At 36.8% G+C, this 26,591-nt stretch overlaps 3 protein-coding genes and 1 long non-coding RNA gene across 7 annotated transcripts in view; 2 read left to right on the top strand and 2 right to left on the bottom strand.

Annotated features, from left to right (window-relative positions):
* On the top strand, positions 1 to 422 carry LOC125271197. The gene is made up of 3 exons (XR_007185538.1): positions 1 to 129; positions 210 to 306; positions 391 to 422. It is a non-coding gene; the product is annotated as an uncharacterized LOC125271197 (long non-coding RNA).
* A 2,425-nt stretch (positions 423 to 2,847) lies between these two features.
* On the bottom strand, positions 2,848 to 7,382 carry LOC125271532. The gene is made up of 2 exons (XM_048195569.1): positions 7,284 to 7,382; positions 2,848 to 3,537 (listed from the first exon to the last, which is right to left on the bottom strand). Exons 1-2 carry the CDS (start codon positions 7,296 to 7,298, stop codon positions 2,848 to 2,850), a joined length of 705 nt encoding a protein of 234 aa, XP_048051526.1. The 5' UTR covers positions 7,299 to 7,382.
* A 1,380-nt stretch (positions 7,383 to 8,762) lies between these two features.
* On the bottom strand, positions 8,763 to 23,253 carry LOC125271132. Of its 4 annotated transcripts, none has more exons than XM_048195117.1 (5): positions 22,871 to 23,253; positions 21,156 to 21,902; positions 18,693 to 21,064; positions 17,360 to 17,442; positions 8,763 to 10,885 (listed from the first exon to the last, which is right to left on the bottom strand). In XM_048195117.1, the coding sequence occupies exons 3-5, from the start codon at positions 18,705 to 18,707 to the stop codon at positions 9,619 to 9,621; spliced, it is 1,365 nt and encodes a 454-aa protein (XP_048051074.1). In that variant the 5' UTR covers positions 18,708 to 21,064; positions 21,156 to 21,902; positions 22,871 to 23,253; the 3' UTR covers positions 8,763 to 9,618. The 4 variants fall into 4 exon arrangements, with proteins under 4 accessions (XP_048051074.1, XP_048051075.1, XP_048051073.1 ...); XM_048195118.1 differs by having other exon boundaries at positions 18,693 to 19,290; XM_048195116.1 differs by lacking the exons at positions 18,693 to 21,064; positions 21,156 to 21,902; positions 22,871 to 23,253 and having other exon boundaries at positions 17,360 to 17,727.
* Positions 23,055 to 26,591, top strand: part of LOC125271079 (NACHT, LRR and PYD domains-containing protein 3-like) — a 66,571-nt gene continuing 63,034 nt past the window's right edge. The window contains exon 1 of the mRNA XM_048195017.1: positions 23,055 to 23,148. The gene's annotated coding sequence lies outside the window, so the exon portion shown is untranslated. The remainder of the gene's footprint in view (positions 23,149 to 26,591) is intronic.

Below are 26,591 nucleotides of genomic sequence, written 5' to 3'. Positions count from 1 at the left end.
TCTGACGTCTACAACTCATGAGAAACAGTCAGTGGGATTTACTCCATCTATTCAGGAGGTGACTTTCCTGTCTGGGTTTACTGTCACATGATCTCAGATGGGAAAGATGAAGACAATGGAGGATGGACGGTACGAATGTGACTTTAGATCATTAAACACACATCAGAACATACATTATGAATCATATCTTCTATATAAACCCATCACAGGTGATTCAGAGGAGAATGGACGGCAGTGTGAATTTCTATCAGCCGTGGAATCAGTACAAGAGAGGATTTGGGAATGTGGAGAGCGAATACTGGCTGGGTAAGATCTCAAAGTGAGTGTCTGTCTGTTTGTGTGGATGATCATGTGTTTGGTTGAACATGTTCTTCATGTGTGTGTGAACAGTGCTGGAGAACATGTACCAGCTGACACGTAACTTTTTGTAAGTTCACTTAAATATTTTTGGTAACACTTTGGTATGGGGAACACATATCCACTATTAATTACAAATTTTGCCTCAAACTCTTAATTTACTGCTTATTAATATTTAGTAAGGTAGTAGTTGTTAAGTTCAGGTATGGGGTAGGATTTAGGGATGTAGAATATGGTCATGCAGAATAAGGCAATAATGTGTGCTTTATGATTCTCACCTTACCGATGAACAGGAATTGTAGTTTGCGAGTAAAGCTGCAAATTCCTCCATTAACGTCTACTGCCTTCGTAATAATCCTCTGATACGTGGTATTGAAAATCGCTGCGTGGCATAAATTAAAAATAGTCTATATATTAGGCATTCTCTTAGCGAAAGTGCATTTCTTCATGTTTTCTTCCATTCAAAAAGTTGCATCGTACATGATGTAAGCGTGCTTCGGCCTGGAACATTAAGTGCAGTGTGAGTGCAGGCCAGCGGGGGAGTGGGGAGGGGGGACAATCGCGCTCAGGCTCGGTTCAAGGCAACCGTGCATAGTGTGAGTACATCCTAAGAAACAATGGTAACTTTAACCACATTTAACAGTATATAGCAACATGCTGTTATTATCACTCCATCTGCCATTTTCACTATTGTCCTTCGTTGCTTGCTTCACTGCCTTGAACATGGGTTGGCATATGCAAATGATGGGGGCATACATATTAATGATCCCAACTGTTGTGTTACAGTCGGTGTTATGTTGAGATTCGCCAGTTTTTCAGTGGTGTTTTTCACGCACGAGATTTACATAAGAATGAGAAAGCAATGGTGTTTGAGACTCATGGTATGTCATTTCCATGTACAGAACTCTTATTATTCAACTATGCCATGATAAATTGAATTTTACGATCTAGGGCACCTTTAACATTGTCATATCCATTACCATGCTAAAAATCTTCCAAGAGTTGTCATGATTGAAATAAATATAATATGTAAATATAACATATAAAAATAAAATAAGGTAAAGAACTGTCCCTTTAACGTGTGCGTTGCGTTACTTGAGAATGTGATGATGACATGCACCACTAGAGGAAGATGTTCACTAAACATTGACATCAACTTGCACTGGACTCACATTTGAATGGATTTGTTCCAGAGATTGTATATAATGGGGAGATAAGAGGGTCTGTATCTCTTACCATTGGAGAAAGCGTAACGGCTAACTTAATCACGTGTGGCACCTCTCAGCCTATTGTGTAATGGCAGTGACGTCAGTCGCAACATTCCCTAGTCTGTCTTCTCTAAAATCTACATATAGTTCCCAACGAAAGTATTGTTTAGTGTAAAACATGCTGAAGATTAGCAAACAGGCTGTTGATTAATTAAATGATTAGCCATTTCCCCACAAAAGCTGTTTAATCAGCATAGTGAAGCATAGTGACATCCATTCAAAAAACAGCCTCCGGTCTCATTCCCTGTGTACCGCGGGGGGTGGAGCACTAGCATTAGCTGTTACGCTTTTTTGGCTAAAAGTTGCAGGCTTGCCTTCCAGTGGCTTTGTTTGTTCACTGCCGTTTATGTTTGATAAACTGACTGAACTGCAGAAAGGATCATACAGTCATTCTCATGTATGTATGCATTTATTCACAGGCCTTGACTTGATTCTGTGATATTAGTTTTAGTGAATTTCGAGCGATGTTTAACTCTCTTAATCACCACCTGCTTCACACAGCCAGTTCGAGCGTCCAGGTCACGAGCGGAAGCGGTGTTTTACGCGCCCTATGGTGCCCTCATTCGTTTGGTCTGTGAGGTGGCAGTCAGCTTTGGATTTTTGTTTGAACTTTTGTTTTTGCTTTCAATGAAAAGCATCAGGTTCACTAGACAGTGTTATTAATAAATCCCGTCACATTTGTTGGATTTGTGGTTACGTCGTTGGTTGCTTGTCTCGGCCAGGAGCGAGAATGTGGGAGGTTGTTGGTTTAAAGCCTTTACATATAATGCATTATAAAAGTACTTTTAGTGTATTATGCCTTGTCGCACCTTATAATGTATTGTATGGGAATAATTGTAACCACAGTTATAATACACCTTTAAAAATTAATGCCTTAAAACATGACACAACCAATTTCATATGTAACAAGCAATCTGTGAAAATTATGATGCATTTTAACTTTGGTTACAATTATTTATGAAAAGATAGTACAATGCATCATAACTTATGAATACCTTTATATGCATTATACATAAAGGCTTCAAGTAAAGTGTTACCACAAATTATTAATAGTCATCAGTTTGTGAATGCTGACTGTACAATTCAGTTTGTACACATTTTGAGTTCCTTTGGTGAAGAATAGTGATAAAGTTCGACATAAAACACGGTTCTGATGAGACCAAATTTAATTTCCCATCAATCTTTGTGGTGGCAAGAGATTGAATCTAAATCTTAATGTTCATTATTTGCTTCTGTCTGTGTAGGTATGGGAAAAGATAAATATGAAATTGAAAGGCTCGCTGTCATCTGAATCACTGGATGATGGAGTGACCGCAGTGAATTCTAGACTGAATGTGTTTGTAGTTTGAGGACTGTAATTGATGACAGGCATTGGGTAGAAAGGCTGTATGTATGTAAAATAACCCATCTCCTCCAGAAAGTCCTCTAAATTCATCCTCCTGATGATCTTGAGAAGGCCTCTGGAGATTGGGTAAGTGGCGTTTGGATCGTAGTCGTTTGATCGGTCATGGTGTTGAGTCACATAAACTCTCTGAAACCACTCCTCATCATAGAGACTGACAATAATCCGGTCTGTGTTGCTGTTGTGAAGGCCAGGAGAATTGTCTTCTGAGACATAATCAGGAAGTTCTTCAGCTCCTGGTGAATTTAGATTGCCAACCACATAGTAAGGGAAGTCTATGTCTGGAAGAAGTTTATCCCCATTTTCGTCATATCTGTTCTTAAAATGGTGAAAACCAAAGTCTCCGTTGGCTGGGTCACATTCAGAGATCATGATATTGTCATTACCAAAAGAAACACAGTCATTGGCGAACCAGTAGAGGAGTTTGAGTCCATGTCTGGGCCAGGGTTGACCGAACATAGAGTCTCTCAGGTGGGACAATTCATTTAATGTTTCCTTCATGGCCCTGTCCTGTAGGAGAGATGAATATATTTATAGAGATGAATGTATTTATTAAAACACAATATCACTTAAGGATGTGTAGAATATCATTTTTTGTGTGTGTTTGTGATTGAAAACTTTTTTTTTAAGCTGAAATCAATAGAAAACACTAACAACACTCAGCATCTGTGAACTGAGGGCACATTTCTATCAAGTCAAACTGGATTTGTTAATTTTATGTTTACATTTTATGCATAATTCACGCTGTACTGGAAATGAGTTTTGTAGTTACAGACATGGATCATTTAGATATAGCCAACATTATTTGAACTGTGTTCAAAGTCTCACATTTTTTTTAATATTTCATTGCATTTATTATTTGCTGTGTGCTGAATGGATCTGTTGTCAGTCATTGGGTGTTTTGGATTTGATTGGTAAAGTTTGAAGTCCTGCCAGATTCTCCACATATGAACAGTTGAACTGTATCCTGTAACCTTGTTCATATTATTAATTAATTAATGCAAAATAAACTCTGACAAGGAGATTATGCCTCATGTTAGGCCATTGACTTTACATTTATCGCCAAAGTATATCAAAAGCTATACTTTGTTCTCCATTACAATTTCATTTGTCATCATGACTTAAAATCTTTCCATAATGAGTTTTTTTTCTTCCTAACGAGCCAAACAACCTTCCTTTTATTTAAACAGCCAGTGGAATTTATTTTAGTGTAAATACTGAAAGGGCAGCATTTTTTAAAAGAATAGGGTAAACATACCTATTAAGCTCAAGTACCCATTAAGCACACTACCATCTTTGAGCTCCGATTTTTGCTGTCTGGTGGCCATTTTGAAATCTGTCTGAAAACTTTTGCCAAAAGAGGAGCCCCTTTAATGTGCATTTTTAAGGTGGTTAAGTCTTTTTTGGGGGTAGTTATAACTACTTACTGCAAAATTAAGAGATTAATGTTTAGACTTTTGCATATTATAACCTGGAACCTGCATGTGGAAAATAATTACAGTTGGATCCAAAAGATAGTTTTAGCAGCATAGCACAGATGCTACATAGTTAGCTTACTAGCTGTATAGCTAGTGTACTAGCTTTGTTACACTAATATATTACTTTAAAGGCATTACTGGCTTGTAAATCCATAATATTATAAATTTACAGTTTATTGATGGTCTGTGGTTTTACAATGCTGCCATTTTTAAAGACTTAATATTATTGTAAGGTGAGCTTAAAGACTGCACACTACTATGAACTTCAGTGTGACATCAATAAGAAAAAGTACAATTTCATAGATACTGTCAATAATAGTTGTTCATATTAAAATATGTATAAACTTAATACATGACCTAGATAATTTATTTTGCAAAATCTTGTCCTTTAAATTTAATGTAATATTTATTAATTAAAAATTGTTGCTGCTCCAATTAATCTCCCTTTAAGCTCATCCACATTAAACGTCTATATAAATACTTCATAAACAGACTTTAAATATTAACTGATGGTTGTCACTTTAAGTTAATCTTTATAAAATGATTAATAACTTATTTTCACAGCCTTAAAGGGATAGTTCAACCAAAAATGAAAATGACCCCATGATTTACTCACCCTCAAGCCATCCTAGGTGTATATGACTTTCTTCTTTTAGAAGAATACAATCAGAGATATATTAAATAATGTCCTGGCTCTTCCAAGCTTTATAATGACAGTAAATAGAGGATGAGATTTTGAAGCCCAAAAAACAACCATCCATCATACACGTGTTCTGGGGGTTAATAAAGACCTTCTGTAGCAAAGCAATGCATTTGTGTAAGAAAAATATCCATATTTAAAACTTTAAAATCTAAAATAACTAGCTTCCGACAGACAGCTGTACACATCGATTTACAGCGAAAGAGCGAACTCTGACGTAATGATGAACACGGAAGCACAGAGGAGAGAGCAAAGCAAAACACCGGTCATGAATTAGAATATATAACTGATCAAATTAAGTGCCTTGTTGCTGGATTTTAGCGTTCTGTTTTATTTTTGTGATTGACTCTGTACCTTCAAATAAAAATGTTTTCAATTCTTTAAAAAGGTTGTTTAAAATAAACAAGAATTTTTAATAAAACATGTTGTGAGCTTAATAGCAACAGGGGTGTGCTTAAAGGGTACACAAATGTAGCACAGCCAGACTTTTTGCATTTAAATATGTACATCTTAAATGAAATTATAAAGTCATTTAAAATAAAATTAAATATTATTGTGTGAGAGATTAATATTTTATTTTAACATAACTTCTTGTACTGAAACCAATATCATGTGCACTAAAAATGTCTCAGTGTAGATTTTGGTGAGCTTAATAGGTACGTTTACCCTAGTTTACTAAAACAATAAATGCCATACATTTTACAAAAATCAGTTACAATTCATTCTAAATCTGCACAACGTTCTTCAGTGGATCACAAAAGGAAAAAATTTTGGAGAAATTCACTTCAGTTGAATACACAAGAGCAGTTTGGACATCTTTTGTGATCCATGAAAGAAAGTCATTCAGGTGTTGAAAGACGAGGGTGTGTAAATGATGACACAATGTTCATTTTTGAGCAGTAGATGGAAGACCTTGAGTCAAGTTTGAACACAGTTCATGATCAGTCTTATTTATTTGCCTAAAAATCACTACTTTCAAATGTCAAACCACTGTAAAAGTCTATGCTGCTAATTTTGGCTAAAAATATTCAGGTAACAGGTTTGAGGATATTGGTTTCAGTTTTAAGATCTGCTGTGTCTCAGCATTCACACATAAGCATTTTTAATAGCAAAAAAACAAAAACAAAGTGAACCTCCTGTTTGACTACTTATTTGAATTGGCTATTGCCAATAGTTAGTTTCTTGTGTGTTCTGTGATCAGCAGAGAGCAGCTCATTCACTGTAAGTCAACCTCACACATCTATTGCTGGGTTCACACCACAAGATAATCGGGCTGATTTTGGACCGATTTCTCCCATTCCGACAATCCTAGGTAATGTTCCGATTATCTTGCTGGTTCTACAGATGTTGAATATTTACGATCAGTAATCCTGATGTATGGGGGGAACCCCGAGGACAAACGCATACACGCTTTGGAGATTATCACGTGAAACGAAACAATATCCAATCAGAAAGCGAGCTGACAGAAGCATAACAAATGCAGTCATGGTGCAGCACAAAGTTAAATGGATTTGGACAGCAGAGATGGAGAATCAGCTTGTAGATATGTGGCAATAGAAAAACATACCAAAATCATTCTAAACCCTATCAACACAATTTCTTCCTGCCTATCATCCGTAATGCTTGTTTTGAAGTCTCATGAGATTTTGTGAGATTTCAAAAAAATAAGTTTTCAAAAAAAAAAAAAAAAATGTGTGTGTGTTCCCAGCATAAGAAGAGTTCAGCTCTCTTATTGTCTTTATAGGGGCCTCATTTCAAACACCTTTCATATTATCACAGTTTCCATTAGTCATTCTATTAAAATATTTCTGAATCATGCAGAAATTATGTCACAGTCTCTCTTTCTGTCCTTCACCACTGTTGACATAATTTATTAGATTCTCTGGCTGTTAATATGTTGATTTAAATATTGTGAGCAAATAGCATATAGCAAAAATGAAGACTGAATCAGTAAATTTCAAAGTAATTTGAGTGTACTGTATAATGCATACAGTATATGCATAAATTCAAGCAAAAAAAAATTCTTTTAATAGAGACATTTCTTTCAGAAGTCAAATCGAGTAAAAATGTGATCATACCTCTTTGAAAACCATCACATATTAAACATTCAGTTTGTTTCTTGCTGTGGAAGAACAGATAAGCTGGAAGACTCACTCACTATCTGAGAAACATTAAACCAGACGTCAGTGTGGGCGTGTCGTTTCTATGGTGAGTGAGTTGATGTCACACTTTGACTGCAGCAAGGGTTTCCACACTGATCCTGGATCATCTTCAGCACATTTCACATGTTTCTCTTACTGAACCTGACTGAATTAGCTCCTCATGATTCGTAGACATGACATGTCTGTCCAATAAGGGACACATTTAAATGTGCTGATGAGGCTGAAACCCTTGGATTACTGGGATACAATCTGATCATAAAAAACACTAAGACATTTTCTCACCTTTGTGAACTTTAATTGACTGGATCATGTGATTGACTATAGTTATCTTTATAATTATTGTTCTTGGTGTGAACAGGCTTTAGAGTGCCACCCTAGCTACTGGGTCTGTATTTACTTTATTAGCGTTTATTAATCAATAACAAATTAAATAATACAAAAGTTTATAAAATGTTAATATTTATTAAGTTTAACACTTATTTGTCAGTGCTAAACATTCCTCATTTATCTGTAATATACATAAGATGGTAAACTTGTTATTTAGACAGTTCCAGCTAACAGAATTTTGTTATAAGAACGTTCTCTAAGTATTCAGTGTTGGTTTTGGGAACGTTAAAAACGTCCAGTTTTCTTGACATTAGAGGAACGTTTTTATAAGGTATAATGTTCCTCAAACGTTCTTTCAACTTAATTTTGATCTATAATTCAACATTCTAGGAATGCTGATTTGTAACATTTCCTTAATGTTAGTAGAATGTTATTTAAAGGTTAAGTTGTGCAGCGATTGTTGGGAACGTCTCTATTTATAATCTTTAAGCTAAAGTGACATCCAATAATTTCCTCAGTGCATAATTTATATTTCACAGATTTTCTCCATCTGTAAATGTTATAAAGTCGAGAAAATATTTCCATTTTGCTGCAGTACTTCTGACAAAATATACATGTAGCTAAAATATTTGTTGTTGAGTATTTGTTTTTGTTTGCAAACATAAATGTGCCATATGTAGAATTTCAAACCTACAACTAAGTGTATTTTTATGATAGCAGTAACTGTAAAGTGACTAATATTGTAGGTTAATCAAAATACCCAAATAATTAGTCTGTTGTTTTCCGTTAACAATTAGTTTGTGTTTTTATTTATTTTCATTTTCATTTTTAGTTTAGTGAATTTAACTTCTAAAACATTTTGTCTTTAGATTGTAGTGTTACAATGTTAGAATGTAGGCCTAATGTAATTTGACCCCTTTTTTTGCACATAATATAGCCTACACAGTTACATTAATGTTTGTTTTCATAGCCTTCAATATGAACATTGTTTGTAGGAAAATAATGGACAGCATGTGAAATAACATTTTTTTAATTGAATACAGATTTTATTTATTTTTTTAGTTCAAATAGAAAAATGTACAAAATACCAAGATTATACATTGCCATTCAGTCTTTCCTGTAGCTCAGTGGTTAGAGCATGGCACTAACAATGCCAAGGTCATGGGTTCGATCCCAGGGATTGCACATACTCAGATACAAATGTATAGTATAATGCAATGTAAGTTGCTTTGGATAAAAGCGTCTGCCAAATGCATAAATGTAATGTAAATGTAAATTCAGTCCAAAAAAAGAGATATGATTTTTTTTGTCCATATCACCCCAGCCCTATGGCATACTGAATTTCCATGTTTTAGATAAGCAGTAATGATACATTACATCACTTGTTAAATTATTTAACAATTAGCCTATTCATTCCTACATCTCTAATTCTTTTAGAGTGCCCCCTACATTACTGATTACAGCACTGTGATTCTACAGCAGAAGATCAGCTTTTTCAATATAATCCAAAGCATTTCTTAAAAGTTGTTCTGATTAAAAAAAAAAAAAAAAAAAAACTTAAATAAAAACTTATTTAGACACACAGACATCAAGAATCAGCCTGTGAATCTCAACAATGGTGACAATAATATAACATGTTAAAGCAAAAAAAAAAAAAAAAAATAAATAAATAAAACAAAAGCTCACAAAAAGCACTCATGTAGGTGTTCTGAGGAGAATTTCATTTCCCATCAATCTTTGTGATTGAAAGACGATGATAAAATGCTAATGTTCATTATTTTCTTCTGACTTTGTAGGCAATGGAAAGAGAAATATGAAACTGTACTGTGTCCAACCAACATCACTGTAATGCATATCCTGTGATAGTTATGATTTTTAAATTTGAGTTTCCCAGGAGCATTTGAGTGCAGCAGTGCAGTCCGTTTTAAAGTATGGTGCAGAATCTTTTGCATAATCCCTTCTTCTTTTTTAAGTTCTCTGAGGGGTCTTGTGTAGACATGTCATCATCAAACTGGATTATGCTGTCACTGCCCTGTGTTTCAGGAGGCTCATCTGAATCACTGGATGATGGAGTAATTGCAGTGAAATCCTGACTGATTGTTCTTGTAGTTTGAGGACTGTAACTGACGACAGGCGTTGGTAAGAAAGGCTGTTTGTATGAATAAAAACCTGTATTCTCGTGAACATGTAACTGGATTTTGGTGTAATTTCTCTGTGCTGCAGGACGTTTATTGTGTGCTGAATCACTGGATGATGGAGTGACCGCAGTAAAATCTGGACTGACTGTACTTGTAACTTGAAGTCTGTAATTGATGACAGGCGTTGGTAAGAGAGGCTGAGTGTATTTATAATAACCTGTCTTCTCGTTGTCATCTAACTGGATTGCTGCAGGATACTCATTGTCATCTGAATCACTGGATGATGAAGTAATTGCAGTGAAATCTGGAGTGACTTTGTTTGTATTTTGAGGTCTGTAATTGATGACAGGTGTTGGTAAATAACAAGTCTTCTTCTTGTCATCTATCTGTGTTTTGGTGTAATTTCTCTGTGTTTCAGGAGGCTCGCTGTCATCTGAATCACTGCATGGTGGAGTGAGCACAGTGAAATCTGGACTGACTGTATCTGTAGTTTGAGGACTGTAATTGATCATAGCCATTGATAAGAGAAGCTGTAAGTATGAATAATCCATCTCTTCCAGAAAGTACTCTAAACTCCTCCTCCTGATGATCATGAGAAGGCCTCTGGAGATCCGGTAAGTGGCGTTTTGATCGTAGTTTGATCGGTTGTGGTGTTGAGTCACATAAACTCTATGAAACCACTCCTCATCGTAGAGACTGACAATAATCCGGTCTGTGTTGCTGTTGTGAAGGTCAGGAGAATTGTCTTCTGAGACATAATCAGGAAGTTCTTCAGCCCCTGGTGAATTTAGATTGCCAACCACATAGTAAGGGAAGTCTATGTCTGGAAGAAGTTTATCCCCATATTCATCATATCTGTTCTCAAAGAGGTGAAAACCAAACTCTCCGTTGGCTGGGTCACATTTACAGAGCATGGAATTTTTTCTTTTGAAAGAAAAACAGTCATTGGCGAACCAGTAGAGGAGTTTGAGTCCGTGTCTGGGCCAGGGTTGGCCGAACCCAGAGTCTCTCAGCTGGGCTAATTCATTTAATGTTTCCATCATGGTCCTGTACCTTAGGAGGAGAGAGGAATTTGAAGTTATTTATTATAATGCAAGCTCACTCAGAGTTTTATGGAAATACACTGTAAAAAATAAAAATCTAAAAATTCATTCACTCAACTTAACATTTTGAGTTATCTTTTTTGCATTGACTCAGTTAAGTTGTCTTTACATGGAATATTAAGTACGTCCCTGGCGTGGCACTAAGCACTTTACCACGTCAAAGACCGCTTTTATAAATATGAGTGGATTGGAGTGGATTTAAGCGTACGCACACGCTAAGATCAAATTCTGACAATAACATACCATTTTCCATTAAAACAGTAATATACTGTAGAAAACAATGCATTCTGGGTAATATTTGTCATTTTTGAGAAAATAGCCTACAGGAATATACTGAGTTAACATCGCTCACTCAGAGGCTGTGTCCTAAATCACACCCTATACTCTCATTCACTATTCCCTACATTAGTTCACTAATATAGTCCACTTGACAGAGTGAATGAGTGAATTCAGACACTGATGAACACCTGATAAACAGAATCACTGAAGGACAGAGAAACAAGAACAGAAAAAAAAGAAGAAACACAAGAACTACAACTGACTTCAGCCACACTGAGTGTCAAACCAGTTCACAAACCAGTTTGACATTATTATTACATACATGTACAGAAGTTCTTGTTGAGAATTAACACATATGGATGTCGATGTTTTATTGAAAATATTGAAGTTTGCAGTCACCATCATGGTGACCAGTTCTTACTTTAGTTGGGCTCTTGACTCTTTAACATTAGTTTTCTCTGGCTGCTGTAACTGAGTGTTTATAAAACACATTTGATATGGCAAGAAAAAGCCAAGAGGAAGTTGATCAGGTGTTTTGGCTGTTGTGATGATCCTGTAATCATCTTGGACTTGTCTGAGTCGCTGATCTCTTTCTGCGTCTAATCTTTGATTTCATGGGTATTTAAATTTTTTAATTATTGATTATAGTATCTCTGTGATTCAACAACATGAGATCAAGCAATGCTTCAGTAATCAGGAAGAATATTAAAGTCCTATAATGCATGAAACATTTTGAGCTACTGTATAACTTAGACACACACTGACATCAACAATCAGAATATGAATCTCAACAATGGTGACATTCAAAAGTTTAATGTCGCAATGCATTCTGGGTGCCAGCATAGTACAAAACTCCCAGCATGCACTGCAGCATGAATAAATTATCCAGCTGGATGGTCTTTTTTATTGCCACCATTGTTGAGATTCATGTGCTGATTTTTGATATGTGTGTGTCTAAATGCTGTATTTATTTATTTATTTTTTATGAAAAAATTCAAAAGCACTTTTTTTCCATGGCTTATAATTAATTTTCTTTTATGGTTCTTGTCGTGCTTTTATGTTTTTTCTTTGGTCTTATTCTACATATTTATTTATTTATTTAGTTTTTATAAATTGGGTTCTGACTTTGTTTTATTGTGTTTTAGTTGTGTTTATCATATTTTTATTTATTTATTATTTTTTTATATTTCTTTTGTCTGATCCTTTGTATCACTTTGGTCAGTCATGTGGCTGTTTTATAAGTGCTATATAAATAAACAGAACTTCAACTTGAACTTGATTTTCAATTAAACTTCAACATCTAAACTTCTGTTAATTCTCAATAAGATCTTCTGTAGAAATAGTCAAACTGGTTAGTAATACGTGTAATAATGTGCAATGACTGGAAGACATCACTGAATGAAAGAGAAACAACAAGAACTACAACTGACTTCAGCCACAGCCTTAGATGAAATCAACTGAAGATAAAAGACATTAAATCTCTGAAGATCTGATTCAACAACTCCACAAACAGCATTACCAGCTTCACTTATTACTAACCAGACTGACTTTATTTCTGTCACACGTCTACAGAATTTATTGTAGAAAATTTCTGTTTATGTTTTATTGGTCAAAAAATTATGTCACCATCATATGGTGGTTAGTGTTTGCTTTAGTTGGGCTTGTGACCCTTTTGCAATTACAATGGTGTTTCGTGATAAACATTTATGTATGTTTTGCAGGAAAATAACAGCATTTTTTGTAAGATATTTAAATTAATATTCTCAGTGATCTTTATTAATGGTAATAAAGTCAACAAAGCTGTAAAAGTTCTATTCAACAATTGTCAGTAGGGGTGTAATGATTCACTCGTTTTCTCGATGCATTGATTACAAACCCTGATGATGTATATGCATCGATCTTGAAACATGTTTTTTGAATTTTTGTTAATTTTTTGTTAATTTCGGTCAATAATCGATGTAAAATGTTGAGAATCAGATTAATCGTGATTCTATAGAGATTCAGTGCTTTGAAATATATAAACATTAAATTACTACATGCGCGAATTGTTGGAGATGTTGTGCGACATCATTTGCGCCATTGCGCGGTCACTATTGTTGCAATAAAATGCTTTTATTGCGAGGAAACATCACCGTTATTTTCTATAAGATAAAATGAAAATGGGTCATACCTGAGCAGTTGAAGTAACGTTAAAACCCCATTTATTCAAGGGTGCACATTTATTGCATGGACGGACCGAACACATAATGTGTCTAAATGCATCCGTACAGTTCCAATGAATGATAAATAAAATTATAAACCTAATGTCGTTAAACTGAATGCAAGAAGGAAACTGCTGGAGTAACTACAACATTAACAACACTGAAACAAGCGCACGGTTTATCTATCGGTCAGATGCTCATGAAAGTTACGTTCGTTACTACACCAACAGTAAACAATCCTACACTATAGTTAACATGAACTAGGCCTAACAACACTTTTAAAGCCTTTTAAAATTTTGGCTTATGTAAATTTCCACAAATGCCAATTTTTATAGGCTATTAAAATAAAGTTAGGTAGCATCATTAAGAACTAACATGAACTAACCTTAATAATGGACAAAAGGTTTCAATCTCTAACCGCCAGAAGGTTGCTGTGTAATTCTCATCCTGATTTAGACACATTGGGAGAAGCATTTCAATTACCCTATGAATGCATATTAAAATGGAGAATCAAATTGAATTATTTGAATCGCATCGAATCATTCTGAATTTGCAAAAAACGCTCTTGAATCAAATTGAACAACCATGAATCGTGAATCGAATCGATTTGCTGTATACCCAAATATTCACAGCCCTAACTGTCTGAACATACAGTACACACTTTGACATCAACACTTATCATACAGTGCTCTACAGTGGTGATCATTTATTCATGCCGCAGTGTATACTGGGATTTTTGTACTATGGCGTTAAAAGCATGAAACTTCTTGTTTATTGTCACCATTGTTGAGCATTCCAGGAGTATGGCTGTAGTTCGCCATTGCAGGAAATGCATACCGATTCGCATACAGAAAACTTTGGTGGAATCAGTAGTTTTGTGTCATCTGGACTATTGTTCCATCATTTGGGCTGCATCTACAGAGAATAATTTAAACAGATTACAGATTGCACAAAATAAAGCGTCTCGGCTTGTCCTAAACTGTTCTTTTAGAACAAGTATTAGGGACATGCACAGTTAGCATGGCTTCATGTAAGAAGCAGAATTAATTATTCTCTTATTAAATTCTTAAAAATATATAATTACTACAAAAGCACCTGAAATTATTTACAATAGATTGACTTTCTTCAGTGACGTTCAAGTGAAGGGCGTTTCTTGTTACCTGTCTGTCGAACAAATCAACTGCAAAGAACATCGTGTTTTAGAGCAATGGTGGCATGGAACTCGCTCCCGTTGTTTTTGGTTTCAGAGAGTCACAATGTTAGTTTTTCCAAAAGACTGAGACTGTATTTATTTACTTTGGAGTAATTGTAATTATGTTGTGATTTTTATACTATATTATACTATGAGAGTGGTAATATTTTGTATTTGAAGAGCTTATGTTGTTATGTTTAGTGTATATGTGTTATGTGTTATGTGTGTGTGTGTGTGTTTTTGTGACATATCAGGACACAAATGTGTATAATGACATGGGTATGACATAGGTATTACAAAAAGAGGTGACTTATGAAGACATTACAGCATGTCCCCACTTTTCAAAAGGCTTATAAATCACACAGAATGAGTTTTTGTGAGAAAGTAAAAGTGTGCACAGTTTCCTGTGATGGTTAGATTTAGGGGCAGGGATAGGGTTAGTGTAGGGGGAGAGAAAATACAGTTTGTACAGTATAAAAACCATTACGCCTATGGGATGACCCCACAATTCACAAAAACAAACTGTGAGAGTGTGTGTGTGTGTGTGTGTGTGTTAGTTATATAATTAAGAAGATGTTGTGTGCACTTCTGTATTTGTCCTCATTGTTGCACTGCTTTGATGTTAATATTTTGGTAAAAATTGTTAAGACCCCAGGAAGAATAGCTACTGCTTAATGGAGTAGCTAATGGGGATCTAAATAATAAACATAAACATAAACATTCATATGCTGATTCTTGATGTCTATGTGTTTAGCTCTAATTAATGTTTATTTTTTTATTGAAAATTTTTGAAGTCACCATTATAGTGAAAAGCGTTTGCTTTAGTTTAGTTTCATAAATTACTTTTTTACAACAATTGTAACTGTCATGACTTCAGTCTGATTTGCCATGTTTTGTTGTCTTTGTCTCTGTGTCTGCGTGCCCTGTTGTCTCTGAGCACATCAGTTTTGTTTTGACAGCCCTCCGTGTGCTCTGCTGTCAGTGTGGCGATTTCCTCTCCCACTCGTTATCCTTATCTTCAATTGTGTTCTCTGTCAGACCTGTTGCCACTCATCCCTCATTAGCTTTCCCCTATTTTAGATCCTCAGTCTTTTGTCAGACCGTTGTTTGAGCTAATGCTTCGCTCGTGACTTTCCTTTCTTGTTTGCCTTGTCTTGCCATGTTGTGTGTTTTTAGGCTCCAAGTGCTGTTTTGTTTTTTTCTTTTGTTTCGAACTGCTCTTTCTCATCCTGCCAGACTTTGTTGTTCTACTACCTGGCCCTGACTATCTTTGTATCTGTTGAGACTTGGATGTATTGCTCCAGCCCCTTTCTGCATTTTCAATGCTTTTATCTGGGAACTTTTTTATCTGGCTACATCCACACGAAATCGGAGCTTACCCTAAACCGATCTTTTTTTTTCCCTCGTCTCAAAAAATATCTGCATCCACACGAAACCACTGAAACGACTCAAAACGATGTAGTATACATGGCAGACCATTATGTGGCGCTGCAATTCTGTCACAGAAATGCACTTAAAGCAGTGAAGAAGACTTGGAGCATGCGCATAAACTTTGCGCGCTGAATACAAACTATAGCAAAGCTTAGAAGTAACGTTTTATTTTGGTTCAGTAGCTTCTGCAGCTCGAACGCAAGCATGTAGAGTCTGCTATTGCTGTGATGTGGTGTTAGCGCGTCTGACTAGGGTCGACACGTGGGGTGATGACATCATCGTTTCAGAAAATATACAGATTGCCCCGTCCACACGAAAACGCAAAGACGGCGTTTTCAAATTTATCCACTCTGGGACCCGGTTTCAAAAAATACCGGCTTCTCCTTTCGAAAACGTCGGATCCGTGTGGACGAAATGCCTATCCGATAAAAAATTTGTGCATATTATTCACAGAAACTGTGAATGTGTTATGTGTAGTGTCTAAGGTGCATTAAAAGAAGGGGGACATTGTGCGAGTGTGTCAACCTGGGACAGAGCTGCTGGGATTGGAAATAATCCAATGGTTTAAATATAGTGGTATTGACAATGAAAACCAGGTTAGTTATTCCAAAATAGCAATAATAATAATAATAATAATAATAATAATAATAATGATGATGATGATAATGAAAAAGATGAATCAAAGATGAATCTAAGAGTGGGTCATGGGTCTGACCAGAGATCCTCAAAAGGAAGGCACACCCCACCCTTTCACATAATATAAGTGACAGCTATGAAATTGAGACCATTTTACCAATCACTCTGAGACATTTAAAATGATACCAATGAATGAGTGGAGAGGCATTTGAGCAAATGGCTTACTTTATGATAATTTCTTCAGATTAGCAAGTTTGTTTTGTTGTATGATGTTTTTTTTTTTTTTTCTGAGGGTTCTTGTGTTCAGTTTTAGTTTAGTTTAGTTCCCTCTTTTTGTTAACTCCGTTTGAGTGTACTATTGCAATGTTTCTCAACTGTTTGCTACTGCAGTTTTTTGTATTTTGTGATCAGCAGAGAGAAGCTCATTCACTCTAAGCCTCACTAAGCGTCCTTCATTGTTTTTTTTCCCTGATTCGTCTTTTTGTCATAATTTGAGATTCTCTGGCTGTAACTCTAATATTCCACAAGTAACACATTGACTTAAATACTGTGAGCGTATATCAGAAATTCAGACTGAATCATTAATACAGAGTATTTTTTTGTGTTCTGTATATACAGTTTAAAAATCACTTTTGTTTAATAGAAAAACATTTTTTCACAAGTGAAAGAGAAAATGAGATCATACCTCTTTGGTGACCGTTGTATACTAAAACTTAAGTTTGTTTCCTGCTGTAGAAGCACAGATAAGCCGGAAGACTCTCTCACTATCTGAGAAACACAAAACAGGAAGGTGATGTGGAGAGGACAGGAAGTTAGCGTCATGCTTTAACAGCTGCATGCATGTCCAAACTTATCCTGCACATTTCAAATGTTTCTCTTATTGAATGCGGCTGAATGAACTCTTCTGCTGATTAGTAGAGTTACTCCACGCTGGCTTGAAAACACCTGGAATTCTGAGACTTCATATGAAGTACATATGAAGTAGATTTGCTCCCTCGGTCAAAATCGAGGAGACGAGGGTCTGTCCATATAAACTTCCCTCGTTCACTTCACGAAGTGGAATGCGCTTCAAAATGGCAGCAGGGATTCCCCTGGGGAAGTGCTTAGGGAAGTTTGCAAATGCATGTCTAAAAGTGGAACGCAGCCATGTGTGCAATTTTGTCTACTGAATCATTTGATGTAATACCAGTGTTTTCCAAAGATAAAGAGCTGATGGAAAAAACTCGGTGCACACCCAGCTAACAGAATTTTGTTATAAGAACGTTCTCTAAATATTCAGTGTTGGTTCTGAGAACATTAAAAACATCCAGTTTTCTTGACATTAGAGGAAAGTTTTTATAAGGTATAATGTTCCTGAAACATTCTTTCAATCATTCAAACACCTGCTGTGAACAAACACTGAAAGAAAGAGAAATAAGAACACAAACTACAACTTTCTTCAGTTGTTCTTCGACAATGTCAGTGGCACATGCCACTATCCACTGACACATGCCAATGAAGACCGTAAGTGCCACTGGATGTGCCATTGCGTCAGATGCCATGTCACTTTATGTTAATACTGCTGCTGGAACAAGGCACACAACACACAACAGAAGCGCTCTCTCGCGTCGCGTGCGTTTAGAGCTCCTTGCGCCTGAATAGTCAAATACACGCATACATAGATGTCAAAATGTCCATCATGTGGAGTATCTCGCGTGGATACAGTCAGTTATGGCTTAAGTGGATGTAAACAGGTGGGTAAAAACTGGATATGTGTCAGTATATTACGTACATGCATTCAGCAGCCCAATTAAATATCTGTATGTCATTAATGTTAATCAAACAACAGATGTTAAATGTTAAATAAACCTACTGTATCTGAAAAAAAAGAGTTTAGGCTATTTAATTTAGGCTCTGTTGTATTTGTAATTGGCTAATTTGCTTCTTTGTTCTTTTTATATAGCCTAACAAAAATAACTTATACAATTATAAAATTTATCATATTATGGTCATATTATCCACCCTTGCCCCGTACATACCAGCTGATATACCATGTAGGCCTAGTGGGGTCGGAGTCCTGGCTGAGTGCCAGGGTGGTGCTGGAGGAACTGACCAGGAGGGCTTCAGCGGGTCAGACGGCCTGGGCAGCGGCAGCAGGGCAGAAGGCTTGGATGGCCTTCCTTCTCCTCTTCCTCCTTTTACGTGAGTGAGGCAGTGACTCTGTACCCACCTCCTCTGTGGGCTCTGGAGCGGACTCACTGGCTGGAGCAGACTCAGGAGCGGACACACGGGCTGGAGCAGGCTCTGGAGCGGACTGATGGGCTGGAGCGGGTGCTGGAGGTAATCGAATCTGCCCATTCTTACGCAGATACAGGTAACTGGTGAAATTCCAAAAATGTAACCTCCCCACCAGCTCCATCTCCCACTGCGGCAGAGGGTCATCCAAACAGTTATTAAGTGTGTCCTTGAGGACCGCATCAGGGAGGCTAAACCTCTCCGCCCGTGACCAGAACTTCTGGGTGAATGCCCGCACCTCCATACCTCTCTGGAGAAGTTTAGTCAGATCCTGGGGACTTCCCCGGGTGCTAGCCGCTGGCCGGAGTCTCCTGCTGGTGGATCTCTGCATGATCGTGGTTTCTGTCACGTAATGGCACAGAGACAAGAAGGTAAGATCCAAGTGCAGCTTTAATGGGGTAATCCAATAAACATAATCCAGGCAGGCGAGGGTCAAAGTCCACAGAACAGTCCATACAAAAACAAAGAAAAACACAAACAGAAGCCGGTGACCGTAAATGAAACCACGATAACAAAAGCAGAAACAAACCATTGGGTGCAATGAAACGGGATAATGAGTCCAGGAAGTTTGTTAGGGGAAATGCAGTCCAAGGGGTGAAAACAAGAGTTAGAAAAAAAAATATATATATATATGTGTGTGTGTGTGTGTGTTAATAAGGTCAAATAATTGTATGTGAGAGAGTCAGCTGTAATATCATTGCGTTCCTATTGGTCAGTGTTAGAGGAGCTCAGCTTAGCCTGACAGTTAGCCTGCTCCAGACCAGGCTAGTTTCCCAGCATAAGTTGCCAGAGTAACTGAGTTTGAACTAATTTAAGTTTGTTTTATGAAACAGAATTCGCTGACAACAAGTCTGACTAAGTAAAATAAGCCTGGCTTGTTTTCTAATCTTGTTTTATGAAACAGCCCTCAGCTGGATTAAAAATGTCCATACAAACAACTACTGAACCTGATTCCAGCAGAACGATGAACCAATCAAAGTCAGCTGGTGATGGAAATGATCCAATCACAGGTTTCCCCCTCAGGAATTATTTATTAGTTTTTTCCAGAGCCGTTAAATATGAGAGTTGCGACACTCTTTGATCTCGCCGCCACGCTGTCACGTGGTTCGTGTAGCTCTCAATAGTTCCAAACAAATCCGCGCCGTCAACTAGTTTGAATGGTTTTAAGCGGAACAGACAGCTGTAGCTATATTTGTAGCAATTATCCGTAAATATTGACGCATAATATACATTAATTATTATGCTGACACTTACATTACATATGATAGCCTTTTTTTCCTGGGGAGTGGCGGAAACAGCATTAATCAGTTTTTGTGTTTAATTTTGGAGTGAAGAGGGGCTGCTCCCATAACGTAAAACACATTCACAGCAACTACTGTATTTGCAGCATTTTTTTCGGTACATATTAACGCATAATTCTGATTAAATATTGAATAAAATTGATTACTACGTTGACTACACTTTTGTATCTGGAGAGTTGAAAGAGAGGTCATTATCGTTAACAGTGTAGTATGTTAAAATGTACAGGTAACTGGAGAGATGGTTACTGAGTGAATTAACAATGTTCCTAAATACGATCCATAACGTTAGCCATACTGAAATGAATCCAGTTAACAGAAATGCTAATGTACCCCTTCATCATAGCCTTTACCTATAGGCTATACCATTCATCAGAACACACACACAAATACATACAAACATACGTGTATTCATGTAGTATGTAATATATATATATATATATATATATATATATATATATATAAAAAGTTTTCATGCAAATAAAGTCCTTTGAATTGAATTAATTTTTTGTGAGTGTTTAAGGAAGCTGCTCCCATAAGGTATACATTTACAGCATGTACTGTATATATTTTTCTCATGCTCCTATGGTCATAAATATTACTAAAATCCTATGATGTGTTATGTTAAGATACATTCACATTTAATTATATATTATATCCAGGGAGAGAGTAGGTAAGTTTTCCTTGAATGTTCTCTCTTCAAAGAAACTCATTCGACTTCCTACAGGGAGAGAAAGATGGCAGAAAGCAGGCCAGAAAAGGAATATAAGTGTTCACAATAGCCATTACATTCTTCTAGCGCAGGATGATCTGGAGACCTGGTGGTGAATCGAGAATCGGTCAAATGCTTATATATACATTGATAACAAAAGCATTCAAACTCCACACTATAAGTAATGCTATAGTTACTTGAATTTTTGGGTGAAAGCATTCCACTGCCAGAAGCAGACTGTGGGCCTGTTTCCACCTGGTGTTAAGATGCGTTTTGGCTGATCACAAGTGGACAACACTAAATACAGGTGTAAATGGGGTCTAGTTTGAGTTTGTCCACCTTCGACCACTTCCAGAGGTATTTGAAAATGCTGCTTTCATAGTGTAAACGCTCATGTGGTCGAATGTGTTCGAACCGCCACTAAAGACTGTCTACTCTCCATCTACTGACCTATGTGTAAACATTATGGGAAGCACGCTAGCCAGACGGGATTTAAACATTGTTGGCTGAAGACCCAAGTTTGGTTTGAAGATGAAAAACATACCAAAATGTTCTCTCACCATCCCTGATTTCTAACACACACTCACTGCGTTCAGCTGGTCTCGCGTCTGTCAGAGCAGAAACAAACACTGATGCTCTCTGTATGTTTTACTGTCATCTCTGGGCGTGTTCATATGTAAACTGCTCAAGCTTATTTTGTCTGTTAGATTGAAAGATCTATAAAAACCCATATATTTACCCACCCCCTTGAAGAAATCGGGACAGAAGTGGTTGAAAGAGGACAAAAGAGATGGATTAAAACACCAGGTGTAAACGTGTATGTGTCTCCCTCGTCCACTTGTGATCCGATCAACCAAAATGCATTTTAACTCCAGGTGAAAACAGGGCCTGGGTCTGGGAGGAGACCGGGTCTGGAGTCGAGTCAAGCCTGCTGCTGGACAGAACTGGGCGTTGTGAAGAAAGAGGAAACAGTGTAAAGGTTAATACATTGAAGGACAGATTAAATACACATTTCCAAAACATTTTCACGAGCTTGACATTACAGAAGTGAGAACTACAGTTCGGTCCATAACTATTTAGACATTTGTCATGATTTCTGTTATTTTGGCTCTGTAATCCAGTACAGATAAAATTAAATGAGAAAAAAAAAAATACATATCTATATACAAACCACTATTGTTATTCAAATTTTTATTTTTCCACACAATAACATTATGGAAGAAGCTGGGTGATTATTTTGCTCATCCAAGAAATTAAGCAAATAAGGGAAAAGATTATATTATATATATAGATATTTTATGCTGTCATAGAGGTGTAAATTTAATGATGATTTAGCATTGAGGTCATAGTTTGTGGGGGTGTTTTTGAACTTGTTGCTTTATATCCAGATGTGTTTAATATTCTGGCCACCCATCTGAAACCCATCTGAACACAATGTAGTGAAACATCACCTTTAACTATGACCTCTGTATTGAATTTACACATTTCTGGCTGATTATAAACTTCATTAAAGTGGAATTCATGGCAGAGCTGTTGTATTGAATTACATTAGATTGTAAAGGTGTTCCTAATATAGTGTATGCAACCTCCTTGTTATTCTCTGGTACTTTAATGAACTGGCATCTAAGTATTTCTACCATTAACAACAAATCTAATAACCGAAGATAAACGTTGTTTGACAACGAACTTGTAAAGGTAAAAGTAAATGTGGCCCAACTGACGTCAGGTTATGGTAGCTAAAGTTAGTGAAGTGTTGGTCACTTAAGCTAGCTGCAATTAGAGTAACTAACGTTATTAACTTACAATAAACATTAACTAAAGCAGGTTACATAACATACAATTACTGACTAGATTCATGAGAGGTCAGGAAATGCGTTCAAATGTCAAAAATGCAGTAATTTCATCAACTTACCAGCGAGCGATCTTCAGAATCACTGAAAATGAATGGGCCCGGGGTTCAGCGCTGGAACTATCAGTGTTTGGAACTTTTTTTTTTTTTTTTTTTTTTCTTCAGTGTTTGGAACTATCGGCTGCTCCACGACCATAGTCCACGACACGCGTTACTTCCGCATTCCAAAGTTCCTATGGCGGTCTATGGGAGTGTCGTTTTTCCACGGCTCTGGTTTTTTCTAACCAAGTGAAATCGAAAGTAAAGTGCTTCATGACAAGACTCCATTTCACCGATAGAAGGTCTGTGCTCATATTTATTCCGAATTGTTTTTCTTATAATTTTCATAACTTTAAGTAATTTAAGTGTCTCGATATAGATTTACAATAATATCGATTTAACAAAATTTAACTTGAATGTTTCTGGCTCCTTATGTCATACTTTACCTGTACAGAAACAGTCCGTAATGATGCTTTATGTTGCAAAATTTGAATGTTATCATGTTATTATAATTTCATTATCATAATCATAAACACTGGTTTGTAGAGCAATGCATTGTTGTTATTCTTCTACCTATTATATTAATGAACAGGAAGTCTTACACATTCTGAAGAAAAAAAGCTAACTTCTGCATTGCAAAATAAGGTGGAGTGTACCAGCAAACAAGCCTGCACTTGCCCTTTACGAGCACTTCAGCGCAGGACTCCTGAGAATGTGTTCAATGGTAAAACGCTGGTCCTCAGCTCTGGTCCTGCACGAGCAGCCCTCACTTAACCTGCAGGAAGCCTTAGCGCTGTTTTATTGATAATAATAAAGTTTGAAGTCACCGTTTAACCCCATAAAGCAGAAGTTATGAGAAAAAAAAATGATTTGATGATTCAGTTATCATGAAGTGGCCTGATTCTCTGATCTCTATGGAAGCCCGTTTCCACCACTAAATAAAAAAATAAAAACAGTAATTGCGACTTTTTATCTCAGGATTCTGACTTTTTTTCCTCACAATTCTGACTTTATTTTACGCAATTGCGAGTTTATATCTAAGAATTGTAACTTCATAACTCGCAATCGTGAGAAAAAAAGTTGCACTTACTGTTATTAAATTAATTAATTATTCAGTGGTGGAAACAGGCTTCCATAGATCTATAAGGACATGATTTAGATTGAATAATTTAACATTATAGGAGCTGGAACACATGGTCGGCCGTCGGGCAGTTTTTGTTCGTTGGCCGACTAAGTTTTCTCAGTGTGTTCTGCACATAGACTGTAAAAAAAGATGGACGACGCGACGCCGCTTCCTTCCATTGTATTGAACTGAAGCCAAAATGGGCTGATGAATGGGCGCTGACACGTTACGCAATACGTCAAAAAAAAAAAAGTTTGGAGCCTGGGCATGCGCAGAAGGAATCGTCAGTGGAGCCGGAGGCGGAGTCGCGATATCAAACTTCCGCCCAGACGACTGCGTCATCATTCATGTATTTTAAATAGACTATAAAAATTATACACAATTTAAAAGTCTACCTATAAAATAATAGGCTATTCTGTTTCTAGAGCAATAATATTTTTGAAACAGCAAATTCAGTAGATAAACTCAATATAATATGCCACTAGAAACAACTCTAAATCGTCAGAAACGGTCCTGCCATTTTAAATCAAGTTCAACTAACGTTACAGGAGATCGATTGCTGTAATTAGAGTAAGCTATCATTAGTTTTGTCCTGCTAATTATTATTTTATACCCATAAAAATAATAAGTAACTGCCAGATAACGATCACCTGCTTTTTCCGACATGGTTAACATTAGGTGCGTTATCTTAACTAACATTTATTAATTAGCTTATAACGCCCACATTTGATGTTACAGAAAAAAAGTTCAGTGATCCGTCAGGTCCTGTAGGTCCTGTAGTTAGTACAGATTACTGCTGAACAACTCATTTTGTTGGTGTTAAATAACAAAGAAATCGAAAATTAACAGTTAGTTAATACATCTTCAATCTCCCCTCGAAGCTCCGACAGTCCTCAGACAAGCTGTCAATCGAATCATGACGACACACCCCGTATTTATAGCATCAAATTGCTAGCTAAAATCTAAATCATCACAAAAACTAACAATTGAATATATATCAGTGTGATAACAACTACCTTAAATGACCAAAACCATCTTTCAGAAAGTTTTATTTGAAGCAGAATTTATTTTTAAGTTTTCACTGAAGTCTCATTCGACTGCATTGAGAGGGCGGGGTTTATGACCTGTACTGCATCCAGCCTCCAGGGGGCGATCAAAGAGCCCGTGGCTTCACTTTTCAGAACGTATGAGACACACCCGGTTCTGCACCGTTGGCTGAAGTTGGTCCTCGTCTGCTTTTTTTCAGCCGATTCGAAATCGGCGTCAGAGCTCGTCGGTCCGTCGGGCCATTCTGATCATTCTGATTGGCTGTTCAGCTACTGCCACCTGCTGGCTCGGAAAGGCATTTCATCTTATGTAGGCGCTGAACAGACGTGCTACTTGGCTGTTGGGTGTCTAGCGTTGGTTTGGTGTGTCAGGCCAACTTTGGACACAGACGCTGCCGACGTGAGCCAACCCCACTGTCTGCTTTCGTCACCACTAGTTCATCAGTGTCAGCTTGGTGTGTTCCTACCTTTAGAATAACACTGTATGAAATTGAATTGAAACTGAATGTTATTAAGTCTTTGTGCAGGAATTATTCTCACAGGATCATGTAGACTCACACAAACATCAAGATTCAGTGTATGAACCTCAACAATAGTGACAATCAACAAAATATTCATATCAACTCTGAACATCACAAAACAAGCTTTACGTTGATATTCAAAATATGTGAGAGCAGGACAGGATTTTCAAGACCCCCCCCCTATCTGAGTGCTGTCCCCCCCCAAAAAATATAATATAAAACACTCTAAGTATTGTAAATAAATTATATATACTTAAAATCATTATGTAAGTAGTAAAGCAATACTAATGCAAACAGGCGTTTTAAGTTTAGAAACATTTTGATTCACCCCTCCCTTGCCTCACAGTGGTTTGGTCCACTGCGCACGTCACACTTGTGAGTGTACAAGTCTGGCGGCACCGGCGGGAGAGAACACAAACAGTTCTTCAGACAGTAGTTGAGAGTAGTTCCAGTAAGTAGGCTGTCAGTGCTATTTTATTCAAAAACATCGGATGAAGTGATTATTAGTGATGGCGAGATGAAGCCTCATGAAGCATTGAAGCTTTTCAGCCAAGTGGTTCACAAAAGGGTTCATTTCTTGAGGCTTCATTTGCCCACAATACCACCTGGTGGTCAAAGAGTGTAAAACAAGTAGACACATTACAGATGTCCTGATGTGATCTGTGATACACTGTATTTTGCGGCAGTTATGGCTTAGAAATAACGGTGAAGAAAAAATCTATTTCCACAAAGACTTATAAATATTTATTTGAATGTAATGTGTACTTTCTGGTTGTATATAATGATTGTATAACATAACTGTGTAATAAACGTATTGGTTTTTAAATGAATGGGGATGTGTGTAATAAATTCTTTGGTCATAATAGGCAGGACGGGCGATATTATTATTCTAAAACCACACAATCTGAGGGGATCCCATGGTTTATATATCTGTCAAAATATCGCGCCAAGATTTGAACCACATCCAGTCGAAACATTCGAACCAGTCAGGCAGAAGCGAGGCTTCGAACGTCATCAATGACGTCACTGATCTAAAGCGATACAAGCCTCGATAC

Source organism: Megalobrama amblycephala, linkage group LG7 (genome assembly GCF_018812025.1).
Source record: "Megalobrama amblycephala isolate DHTTF-2021 linkage group LG7, ASM1881202v1, whole genome shotgun sequence".
NCBI classification, from domain to species: domain Eukaryota; kingdom Metazoa; phylum Chordata; class Actinopteri; order Cypriniformes; family Xenocyprididae; genus Megalobrama; species Megalobrama amblycephala.
Note: the sequence above shows the minus strand (reverse complement) of the source record. Positions and strands in the feature narration are given on the sequence as shown.